The 12,519-nt window shown below is 36.3% G+C and overlaps 1 protein-coding gene across 1 annotated transcript in view; it reads left to right on the top strand.

The window, feature by feature from the left end:
• CACUL1 (CDK2 associated cullin domain 1) overlaps positions 1-12,519 on the top strand; it is a 74,054-nt gene that overhangs the window by 42,082 nt on the left and 19,453 nt on the right. Inside the window, exons 4-5 of the mRNA XM_019459586.2 lie at positions 7,810-7,905; positions 10,136-10,238. Coding sequence (XP_019315131.1) covers positions 7,810-7,905; positions 10,136-10,238 — 199 coding nt within the window. The remainder of the gene's footprint in view (positions 1-7,809; positions 7,906-10,135; positions 10,239-12,519) is intronic.

Genomic DNA, 12,519 nt, shown 5'->3' with positions numbered 1-12,519 from the left:
CCTGGAGCTTGCTTTGAGTCCTGTGTCTCCCTCTCTCTCTGCCCCTTCCCCGCTCATGCTTTGTCTGTCTGTCTTTCTCTCTCTCTCTCAAAATAAATAAATATTTTAAAAATATATATCTATACACTTCTGGAAAGTTTCAGAGTTAGGACTTTGTGGAGTGTGGCTCAGGAATCTGCATCATTAACAAGCCCTTCGGGTGATGTGGAGAACAACATTCTTTGAGACCCGCTGGCCTGGAGAAGTGCACCACTGTTGCTGAACCTGGTCTCTCTTAAGCAAGGAGTGGTGTCAATCTTGTTTAAATAGAAGACTGTGTTATGGCTGAAGCCACTCAACACATTTGCACCACTGAAGTTCTAGTCTGGGTTAGAGAAGTATCCATGCAGACCGGATAATATAAACAGTAAAGCACAGTTTAAGTGTCTCATGAAGAGGGACAGGTAAAATAGACAATGGTGTGTCCAGATGGTCATTATGTGGTAGAAATGTATTTGACCTAGGAGATGTTGCTGTATAGCTGAGTGATAAAACCAGATTACAAAATAATGTAATTCCATGTTTGTTAAAACATGCACACACATGCAAGAACAGATGGAAATGTTAATGGTAGTTATCTACCAATGTTGGTAGTGGTGGTTTTTCTATAATTGCGTTTTTAATCTTTTAAAATTTTAGTAAACATGTATTACTTCTGTAAAGATACATGTTAGTAGCCTTATGTGTTTTAGACTCTCCTCTCCCATCCTTTCTTCTTCCCTATTTCATTTTAACATGCAAAAGTCATTTCTTTATTTGAAGACAATGTTATTATGAACATAAAAGCACATATTCTTTTTTTTTAGGTTAATTTTTTATTTATTTTGAGAGAGAAGGGGAAAGAGAGAGAATCCCAAGCAGGCTCTGCACTATTAGCACAGAGCTTGATGTGGGGCTTGAACTCATGAACTGTGAGACATGACCTGAGCCGAAATCCTGAGTTGGTTGCCTAACTGACTGCAACACCCAGGTGCCCCAAAGCACATATTCTAAAAAATTTTTTTCATGTTTCATTTTGGTGGGATGGGGTTGGGGGCAGAGGCGGAAGAGGAGGGATATAAATAGGAAATTGTGGAACTTGTTTGTATCTTACATTTGTGTCCATTTTGATAGCCACTAGCCATGTGCATCTCTTCAAATGAAAATGGAATAAAAACTCAGTTCCTTAGTTTCATTACATACATCTCAAGTGCTCAGTAGCCCTACATGGCTAGTGCAGGTATAGGACTTTTCCATCATCGCAGAAAGTCCTGTTGGCAGTACTGACCTCGATCGTAAGTATTTTTAAGTCTATTGTCTAGTAAAATTCTTGAAATAAATCATGGTGCTGTAAAATTAATATACATCCCTTTAGAATAACTGACCACACTTTTTTATCTAGCTTTCAAAACTAAAGATAAACTTTTGTTTTCCTTCCCTTCTGTGAAGGCTTGGTATGGTATGTCAAATCCAGCTCTTCCCTCCTTGCTCTAAGAAATATTCTTAATGAATAATATGTATATATTATTTATATATTTATATATTATATATAAATAATATATACATTATTATATATGTATAATATATGCACGTATATATTATATGTATAATATAATACAATATTATTATACATATATATTATATGTATAATATAATATTATATGTATGTGTATGTATATATGTATACATACATACATGTGTGTATATATATAAAATGTTAGTGATTCTTAGCAGGTTGGGTCTTCAAAACTAGGTGCTGCCAAAGTTCTTTTGATTCCTATACCATAATCCATAAGACTATCATCTAGTTCTTTTTTCTTAACTTAAAAATATTTTAAAAAGTGCTGTCTATAAAATAACATCTATTTGAAGTTATTAATTGCAACATTGCGGTAACAAAAGATTGAAAACAAGCTGTCAATATGGAGATTAACTAGTACATTCAGATATTGTACTTAGAACAGGTTTCTTAAAGTGTGGTTTGAAACTTACTAGTTTCCCTGAAATCCTTTCAGGGGTCTGCAAAATTGAAACTGTCTCTAGTATTACTAAGATGTTTTTTGCCCTTTTCTGTGTTGATACTTGTTCTGGTGGTGCACAAGCAGTGGTGCAAACTGTTGGTGCCTTTGCACAAATCTTCACTTTCACATGCTGCAGTAGAAAACGAAAGCATTTCACTTAAGAATATGCTAGACAAAGCAGTGAAAATTATTAACTTTATGGTAACTTTGGGTACTTTAAAAAATATCCTGGGGGCGCCTGGGTGGCTCAGTCGGTGAAGCATCCGACTTCTGGCTGAGGTCATGACCTCGTAGTTCGTGGGTTTGAGCCCCACGTCAGGCTCTGTGCTGACAGCTGGAGCCTGCTTCAGATTCTGTGTCTCCCTCTGTCTATGCCCCTCCTGTGCTTGTGCTTGCCCTCTCTCTTTCACAAATAAATAAACATTAAAAAAATTTTTTTTTTAAATATTCTGTGTGGGGCACCTGGCTGGTTCGGTTGGAAGAACATGTGACTCTTGATCTTGGGGTTGGGAGTTCGATCCCTATGTTGGGTGTAGAGATTACTAAAAACAAAAAAAATAAACTTAAAAAATCCTGTGTGAAGAAATGGGAAACTACATACCAAAGTACAGTGATTGTTTTAAGAAAAAGCACTTGTGTGTGGTTGTATAAATTTTGAGCTAAACTAGCTGGGTTTTGTTTTCCTATAGACGCTATTTTTATTTGAAAGAATGACGACAAACTGTGGTTGTTTAGACTTTGGTATATTCGACATTTTCTCAAATCAAGTGTGTCACTTCAAGGAAAGCAACTGACAGTATTTGTTGGCAATGATAAAATTCGAGCTTTGAAGTAAAAATTAGAATTTTGGAAAACCCGCATGGTCTACCACCATGACCTTGATAGCTTTCTAGGACTTTTAAAAAGACTCTCCTGGGGCGCCTGGGTGGCGCAGTCGGTTAAGCATCCGACTTCAGCCAGGTCACGATCTCGTGGTCCGTGAGTTCGAGCCCCGCGTCAGGCTCTGGGCTGATGGCTCGGAGCCTGGAGCCTGTTTCCGATTCTGTGTCTCCCTCTCTCTCTGCCCCTCCCCCGTTCATGCTCTGTCTCTCTCTGTCCCAAAAATAAATAAAAAACGTTGAAAAAAAAAATTAAAAAAAAAAAAAAAAAAGACTCTCCTGATGAGATAGGTGGTGATAGTAACAAATGTAATTTTTTCTTTTTCATGTATAGTGAAACGTGTCAACGTGTGGAAGATCTGCATAACTCAGTCAGTATTTTATAAATGACCACTTTATGATGATATAAAACGTATGTGGTAAAAGATCCATTCATAGTACAAGATAGACCAGTGGGTTTTAATGTAATAGAGTACAAAGAATTCATAATAGTTTCAGCTTTCCTGTTGCAACTAACCTTTAAGAAACTACCACTTGTCAAGTTTCAAAGAAAAATATCCACAATTACCTGAAAAGGATATTAAAAATGCCTTCCTTATCTGCCTACATATCTGTGTGAGGCTAGATTTTCTTCATTTACTTCAACCAAAACAACATACCATGACTGATTCCATACAACAGCAGGTATGAGAATCTAGCAGTTAAGCTAGATTCTGTTAAGCCAGGTGCTAAAGAGGCTTGCAAAAATGTAAAAACATTGTCATTTTTCTTACCTTTTTTGGGAAAATAGTTATTTGCATACAACTAGCTTGTAATCTAAAGTATATACTATAACATTTAAGTGTTAAAATGAAATAACTTTATTACTGTCATTTTGGAATAAATAAGAATACATATTTTTAAAACCAAGGTTTAATTTCTAGTATGGTAATTATTGATAGACACAATCCATATAATACAAGCTTTTTGGAAGCTTTAATAATTTTTAGGAGTGTCAAGTGATTCTGAGACCAAAACGTTTGAGAGCCACTAGAATAAAAGTCTGCAGGATAATGTTGTTAGGAAAGGTACAGATTGTTTTGGTTGTATATTAGCATTTGGGTGGAAAGGGATATAAATGGGATAGTTATTTTCTTGTATGTATGTAAAATTCTTCTGGAAGGATATAAAGGAATTAAGTGTTGGTTGGTCCAGCGAGGAAGGAGTAAAGGTAAACTCTTTACTTCCTTTTGAATGCATTTGAATTTTAAACCAGATGAATGTATTACCCATTTAAAAACAGAAGAGATTGAAACATTCCTACCAGCTGTGTTATGAATTTCAGGGAATCTAGGTCTGTTATGAAAAGTTGGAGCAAGTTTGGAGCATTGGTCATTTTTCTGGCACCTTGCTTTTTCTTGTTTTTCTTTTCTTTTCTTTCTTTTTTTTTTTTTTTAGAAGAAAAATGAACCTTGCTTATTTTAGGGATAAAAAATTGCATTTAATGTCCAAGCCAAATACATTCATATTGAAATGATGTAAATCAAATAGGTAGCAATTTCCCCAGTGGGGCCCAAGGTATACTGAACTTAAGTTTTAAGGAGGAACAATCTGTTATTTTTTTTAATAGCAGTTATTTCTAGTTCCTAGTAAAGAGATTGGATTTATTTTAGAAGACTGTTATAATTTATAGTCCTGTCATTTAAAAGGTTTTGAATAAGTGCTGCATGAAATGTGGAACTAAAAAAGCTAAGTGAATGTTCTGACATTTGATTTAGTACAAAAAGTGCTTTTTAATACTCATAACCTTTGAGGCTTTGGGAATTCTTGAAAAGAATAACTGAGGAATTCAATTTTATTTATTCTGTCTGCTATTAAGTGTGCCTTTTGATCAGTGTTCATACTTTTAACTTCTGAATAGATAAAGTGTCCTTTTATGAAAAGGGAAAATTATTTTAATGCAAAAACTCTTCAGATTTTCTTTTTCTCATATAATACTTCTAAAATTTATTTCTTTGGATGCTGAAATATCATTTCCAGAGCTCTTTGCAGCAGTTTAGAAAAAGATATTACATGTGATTCTGTCCATTAGTTATAGTTAAAAGTATGCTTATAATGTGGAACCATTTCCCCCAACTTCTTTAGTTAACAAAAGACTGCCTTTCATAATGTTAATAGGTTTTTCTGAAGTATTAGACAAATAGGTGGTTAACTCAGAAAGTTTACTTATCCTCACTAGTTGCATATGCATTTGTAATGTTTGACATTTTTCAAAGCATATTCATATTGTTTTCTTTGATTGTTGGCATATCTTAGAAGTAGCACAGTTAGTATTCTTCCTATTTCATATTTATGGAAATTGAAATTCAGAAAGCTAAATGAATTGCCTAAGGTCATACAGTCTTGTCAGATAATAAAAAAGCAGTTTAGATAAAAACAAGGCTAGATTAGATTAGATTTAGATACATTTAGAGACATTTAGATTTAAGGAAGACTGTCCTTGCAAAAATGCATTTATCTCTGCGTGCTGTGTTCCAGGTTCTGTGGTCAGCTGCGGAGGCATAAAGAAAAGACACAGGTCTTGCCCTCCGGGGACTTGAAGTTTAGTGGCGAAGACCAGCTAGTGGGAGAAGTGAAGAAGAGGGATGGTGCCCTGTTGGCGGCCTATATCTCAGACAGTTTTGAGAAAGGGACACAAATCTTGAAGGGTGAATAGAAGTTAGCCAGGGTGAGTCTCATCAGGGCCTAGTGATAGAGGCGTTCAGGAAGAGGGGTCAAGGAGGTCTCCAACAGCACACCGACGTTGTTTGGGAACTGTTTGGTAGTGCCTTGTGAGTGCTGTGCCGGGCCGTGTACAAGAGGGAGCAAGATGTGAAAGCAGAGAGGCAGATGGGGTGCCCTGAATTGTTCTAAAGGTTACAGGGTGCCAAACAAGGAGGGTGGATACATGGAAGGACTCAGATTGACCAGGGTTTGAGTCCTAGTTCTTGGGCTTACTGGCTGTGGGGCTGTAGACAAGTGACTCCTTCTGAGCCCTTAGTTGCCTCATACGTAGAATGGAAATAACATTCAATTTGCAGGTAATTAGGAGGACCAAGAAAAATAAAGGTGAAAAAAGGACCTAGTTTGTGCCAACCCTCTATTCAATAATGAAAGATGAATTAGAAGTAAGGACAGTTCACTACACATACTCTAACGTCTAAGTAGAACTGAAAAAAGTATAAATTAAGTCTTATTTTAAAAATAGTATTAGAACATTGGGACATTTCTAAAACAGTATAGCTGAAATGGTTTTATAATTTCATTGCTTAAATTTAGCACTTTTCAGCATAGCATTTCCTTATACCTTGTTTGAAAGCAAGACCTTCTGTGCAGGTTATGGTTGTCAGGTAGTGAGACTTCGCCGGGTTGGAACCACCTGTTTGCATGGCAGGTTGTGCCATGCCCATCCCCCTAACTCTCTAGCTCTGGAATGAATTCGTAGCTGGGAGACCTGGGTCTATCCTATTTACTCTCTAATTTTAGACAAATGACTTGCCCATTTGTGCGTTTCTTCAATATTAAAATGGCACCTAATTAATTTACCTTTAGAGAATAAAATGCAACGGTAGATGGATGTACTTTCATAAAACACAGTGCCTTAGTCTGCTTCGGCTGCCATAACAAAATACCGCAGACTCTGGTTGGTTTAAACAACAGAAATTTATTTCTCACTGTTCTCGAGGCTGGGGAGTCCAAGATTAATGTAGCCTCTGATTTGGTTTCTGATGAGAGCTCTTTTTCTGGCTTGTAGACAGCTATGGGCTTGCTGGGTGCTCACATGGCCTTTCCTCTGAGTGTGTTGGGGGATAGATAGGTGGAGGAGGGAGATAGAGGGAGGAAGGTTGAGCCCCCTGGTATCTTTTCTCATGACACTAATCCTAAAGGATCAGGGCTCCACTCTTATGAGCTCATTTAGCCTTAATTGCTTCCTTTTTCCAAATATAGGCACAGTAGTTCAGGCTTCAACATAGGAATTTGGGGAGGGGGACACATAATTCAGTCCATAACCTGCAGTAAAATTGGAAGTGTTTCTTTCGATGGCTTTATGACCTGGTATTTTGGTAACAATGAGTTAAAAGCCAGGCATGTATTATGTTTATTTTGTTGCTCTCCAGAGCTGCAGATGTATATGAACCATTTAAGTCTCTGCTTTCTAACTAATTGGTTAGCTATAGAAGTGGTATAGAACTCGGAATATTACTGTGCCTAAGGTAATTATAAAAATTCAGCAAACTTTTTTTTTTTTTTAATTTTATTTATTTATTTTGAGAGAGAGAGGGCAGAGAGAGAATCCCAAGCAGGCTCTGCATTGTCAGCATGGATCCTGATGTGGGGCTTCAGCTCACCAAGTGTGAGATCATGATCTGAGCTGAAACCAAGAGAGTTGGACGTTTAACCAGCTGAGCCACCCAAGCGCCCCCAACAGCCGTTCTCATAGTGTATTAAGCCTGTACCATTTCCTTGAGGTTTTTTTTTTTTTTTTTTTCTTATTCTAGGTCCAAATACAGCCTGGTTCTTATCAGAAATGTACACATAGTTTAGTGATAATTTTAAAAATCATTTATCTTAATAAATACAACTTGTGAATTCAACTTTTTACTCATTAACCGAGCAAGCCTTTTAGCTAGCATGGTAAAGTTACACAGTTTTTAAAGACAGCAAAACCAAACTTCAGTTTTGCGTAGCAGATTTCGAAACAAAGATAGAAGTCTAAACTAAATTTCAGGATATACACCTTCTCCTTTTCTTTATTGGGAATTTCAATATGAATTTTGACTTGGACTTCTGAGTGTATTTGCATTTTAGATCTGTATTGGAAAGTCTTTATACTTGGTTTCGCATAATGATCACATTTATGTTCTTTCTCACAGGCCAGCCCTCCAGATCTCTATATTGAAAGATTTAATATAGCCCTTGGACAATATATGGGAGCATTGCAGAGCATTGTGCCTCTTTTCATATATATGGTAAGTTAGAGCTGTTTTCCCTTTCCAAAGTATCTCAGTTTATTGGCCTAAGTACAGATAGATGCAGAATTAAGCATGTTCTTTCTCTTTTACTACGTATTATGTTAGAAATGGAAATTAATCTACCTCAGTAATGTTTGATTGTGTTGACATAGACTTGTTTACCCTTTTACTGTTTAAAAACTCCATAAATAACACTGCTGAATAGACAATTAGGCATTAATAATCAGCAGTCACTGTGTTAGCATTTATTTTATTTCTGCCATATCGAAGATCCTGTGCTTGGGAAATAAAGATATATAAGAAAGATTTCTTGTCCTCGGAAAGTAGAGAGTTAAGCAATATATTTAAAAACATGATGTGTGATAATGTCAAGTAAGTCACCCCATAAAAAAAGTAGAATAATAAAATTTTCTTCCATTATGATGTCTTTCATTTGGAGAATTATGCCATAAGTATAGTTTGTAGTCTGTTGACTTTGTTGATTTGCCTCCCTCTCTCTCCTAAATATATAAAGCCATAGAATTTTTTTTTTTAATCTTTATTTATTTTAGAGAGAGAGAGTGTGCAAGTGGGGAAGGGGCAGAGAGAGAGAAGGAGACACAGAATCTGAAGCAGGCTCCAGGCTCTTAGCTGTCAGCACAGAGCCCGATAGGGGGTTGGAACCCACGAACCGTGAGATCATGACCTGAGCCGAAGTCGGACAGTCAAACCGGCTAAGCCACCCAGGTGCCCAAGCCATAGAACCCTGATGTTGGTGTTCTTACTGAAGGCAGGGGCCCTTAACCATTTTTGCAATTCCTCTTTGTTTTTTAGATTAGGAAATGGGATGTTTGGGTTGATCTGTATTCCGTAGCATAAAGATTGCTATCTGTGAAATACTAATCTCCAAAATGATTTATTCTCCATAAAATATACCTTGCTGAAAAAACAAAACAGAACATTGGGAGAAATCTGTATTATCAGCAGGGGACTATTACTTAAATAACTTGTGGGAGATACTTAACAGTAGAAAAGTAAGCAGTTGAAGGTAATAACATGTATGTACATTTAGAGAGAAATCTCCAGATACATTAGGTAAAAAAAAGCAACATGCAAAGCAGTATGTAATATTTCTTTATAGCAAGTGTTTTCTCTTTATTATGGAAAATAAAGCATATTCATATATATGCAAGCAGCATTTTAGAAAGAATATACAAAAGTTTCCGCAGTAGAATGGGGCCTTTGGGAATGCGACAGAGGGTCTGTTGTGCGAGACTTATTTTTGTTGCATGGTTTTATTTTGTCACCATGTGCGTATTATGATTTTTATAATCTTCTGTCTAAGAATTAAGAGAATCAGAGAGCAACTTGCTAATGTTCTTTCTTGTATTTCCCACACCTGTCCATGGAGTTGACATTTAAGTATGAACAAGTTCAATCTTGTTTGACTTGCCAGTCTTTCTCATCAGGATGCTTTTGGCTACAAAAAACAGAACACCTGATTCAAAGTGATTTAAGCAAATTAGGAAAAGTATTAATCCCTTGGAATAAAACTCTGCAAATAAGGCTGTCTCTAGGGTTGGTTGAATCCGTGGTTCAGTAGTGTTACCAAGGATTCAGGTTCTTTTTTGTCTCTTCGCTGTACACAGCATCTGTTTCATCTTATTCTCACGGTCGTAAAGTGACTATAAGATGCTTGGCACCAAAGCCTGGGTTTCCCTCAGTCTGATTGTTCTATGTTGGGTCATGTGTCTGCCTTTGAATCAAAAACCATTCCTAAGAAATGCCACAGGCCGAATAACTTAGACTAATGATTACAATGGATTGTATGTTGGGGAGTCAACCAGTGCCTGCTCAGCCTAGATCGTTGGTAAAGGGGGTACCTTTCCCTAGTGTTTCCTGTTGTTGCCTTTCAATGATGGAGTGTTTCTAAAGGGCATGTTATGTGCCTCTCCCGCAGGGTGGTCCATGTGTCTCTATATCTGTTTAGTTAATGTTGAGTATCTTCCCGTGTTCTTTTGGAGTGTGTGTGTGGTTCATAGCATTTTATCTTTATGTACTTTAACCCCTTGCCAGAAAGACATATAACTAATAGTAGCAGGGCTTTTGTTTTTTGATATTGGGGTTTAATGTTTTAATTGATGCCCTTATAAATTGTTTCCTAAAATAATTTATTTTTTAGTGCTTCAGTTCATTAGATCATTTCCCCCTAATCGATACACTAAGCATAATGTATTTTATCTTTCAGAATAAGTTTTACATCGAAACCAAGCTTAACAGAGACCTAAAAGATGACCTTATAAAGCTGTTTACGGAACATGTTGCAGAAAAGCACATTTACAGCCTAATGCGTAAGTATTTTCAACTTATAGGGATGAGCTAACACTAACAAGATTTTTTTGTTTTTGTTTTTAAGCTTCTTTATTTTGAGAGAGAGCGAGAGCATGAGCAAGGGAGGAGCGTAGCGAGAGGGGAAAGAGAATCCCAGGCAGGCTGTGTGCTGTTGGTGCAAAGCCCAACGCAGGGCTCGACCTCATGAACTGACCTCACAAACTGTGAGATCACCATCCGAGCTGAAATCGAGAGTCGTACTCCTAACCGACTGAGCCACCTAGGCACCCCAGTGATCTTTTTGATTTTTGATTAGAGAGCATCGGCATATAAAGCCCAGTGTTGACATCTTCAGTATCATACAATACTGTATCTTTGAAATGGAAGCACAGAATCCTCTCTGATTTTTTTACCCTTTGGTATAAAAATCTCTTCTCAAAAAAAAAAAATCTCTAGTCTGGCTCTGTCACTTATTAACTATATGTTAGGCAAGCTTCTCAGCCTCTGGTCCTGAGTTTTTCTTCTATTAGTTGGGACTTGTAAAATGTTTACTGTAATGGCAACATAGTTAGCAAGTAAGCAGATCAAAGTGCCAAGTTCAGTTAGTTTTTCTCTCCCCCTATTCCCTGGCCCCCTGCCCCATCCCAGTAGGTGGCATCTTATCCTACCTTTCCTGAAAGAGTATACCTCTCTACGTGGAGTTTAGGAAGTCCCTACAACCTGATGTCTCAGCATCTTTTAAAAGCTCCTATTTTATGCAGTATATTATTGAAGTCGTTTTTTAGAATTTGGCAGATATTTGGATTTGTAGTATGGATTTTTTGCTTTCCTAATAGTCATAAATAGTCTGTACCACAGCAAACTTTTATTAGTATTTACAGAAGAATTATTCTAAGCTTGACCATAAACTCTTTCTAATTTTTGAGTTTAAATTAAGAGAAGGAACTGTTGAACATTGGGCTCGTTTATTTTAGAAAAGCAGAGTTTTCAAATAATATGCTAGATGAAGATAATATTTGTTTCATTATTATGTTCCCAACAGATTCTAGAATCAGAATAGAGACTGATACCTTGGGAGTACGACTTTTGAAAAAACTGGACATATGTTTATAAACATCTTTAAACGTAATCTCATGAGATATTGCAGCTGTTATAACCACTTAAATATTATCTCTGATGTTGACATTGTCTTTGCCTTCATTGTAAATTAGAACAGAGTATTTTGAAGTCTTTCCTTTTAAAATTCTTTGAGAAACGCTGCCATTTGGTAGAAAAGCTTATTTAATCAAATACTCTGTGAGTATGTTTTTATATTTGTCATTAATTTGGAAATCAATTTTATTAGGCAAAAACAAAGAAAATATTCAAAGAGAATATAGTATTCCAGATCTGGTGAGACAACTCTGTCTTCAATCCATGTAAGCCTTCCATAAATTCATGATATTTTATAAGATCAGACCACATAAAGACATAAAATCCGGAAAAAAATGAATTTTTTTTTTCCTTTAAAACCTTCAATTAATTTGTACTTTATTTTTCAAAAAAAAGTAATTATCATCTTGTTTATTATATAATCTGATTTTCAACCAAAATTATATTTAAAGGTAGACAGGCTTTTCTTTTCCAAGTAAACTGTAAAGTTCCTTAAGCTTTTGTGAATTGGATAAACCTGAACTTATCAGTTATCTGTTGAGCAGTTACCAGGCATTGTGCTTAGAGTAAGGGATTCACACAGTGATCACTGGCCTAGTTTGGGCTCTGTAACAAGAGACACTCTACGTGTTTAATAATGTTATGTTTTAAAAAAAAGATTTTTTAAAAATAAACACACACATATAGTGCTTACTATGTAGTAGGACCTATTCTAGGTACTTTAGGACAGTCATTACCTCCATTTTACAGATGGAGAAAATGAGGCACAGAAAGGCTAATATTAATTAAATCAGAAAAACACAGCTATTAAGAATTGATTTCTTGGCCCTAGTTGACATTTTCCTATACTTATCCCCTCCAGCAAAAATAGCTACACTCAATGTGTATAATTTTCTGAATTCTGATCAGTAATTTCCTTTTTGTGGCTTTAGATACATTTGAAAATGCTAGTGTTTATTATTACCGTGTAACGTATCACCTCAAAACATAATCTTTTATAAAATCTCTTATTTTGCTCACATCTGCAATTTGGGCAGGGCTTTGCGGGGCACTTTATCTCTTTTGTACTCAGCATCGGCTGATGCGACTCACCCAGGGGTCGGGGACTTTGAAGATGGGTCACTCATATGACTGGCAAGTTGTGGTGGC

Source organism: Panthera pardus, unplaced genomic scaffold, assembly GCF_024362965.1.
Source record: "Panthera pardus isolate Hobbes unplaced genomic scaffold, ASM2436296v1 HiC_scaffold_22, whole genome shotgun sequence".
Lineage (NCBI taxonomy): Eukaryota > Metazoa > Chordata > Mammalia > Carnivora > Felidae > Panthera > Panthera pardus.
The sequence above is the reverse complement of the archived record's forward strand: the minus strand, read 5'-3'. Positions and strand labels throughout refer to the sequence as shown.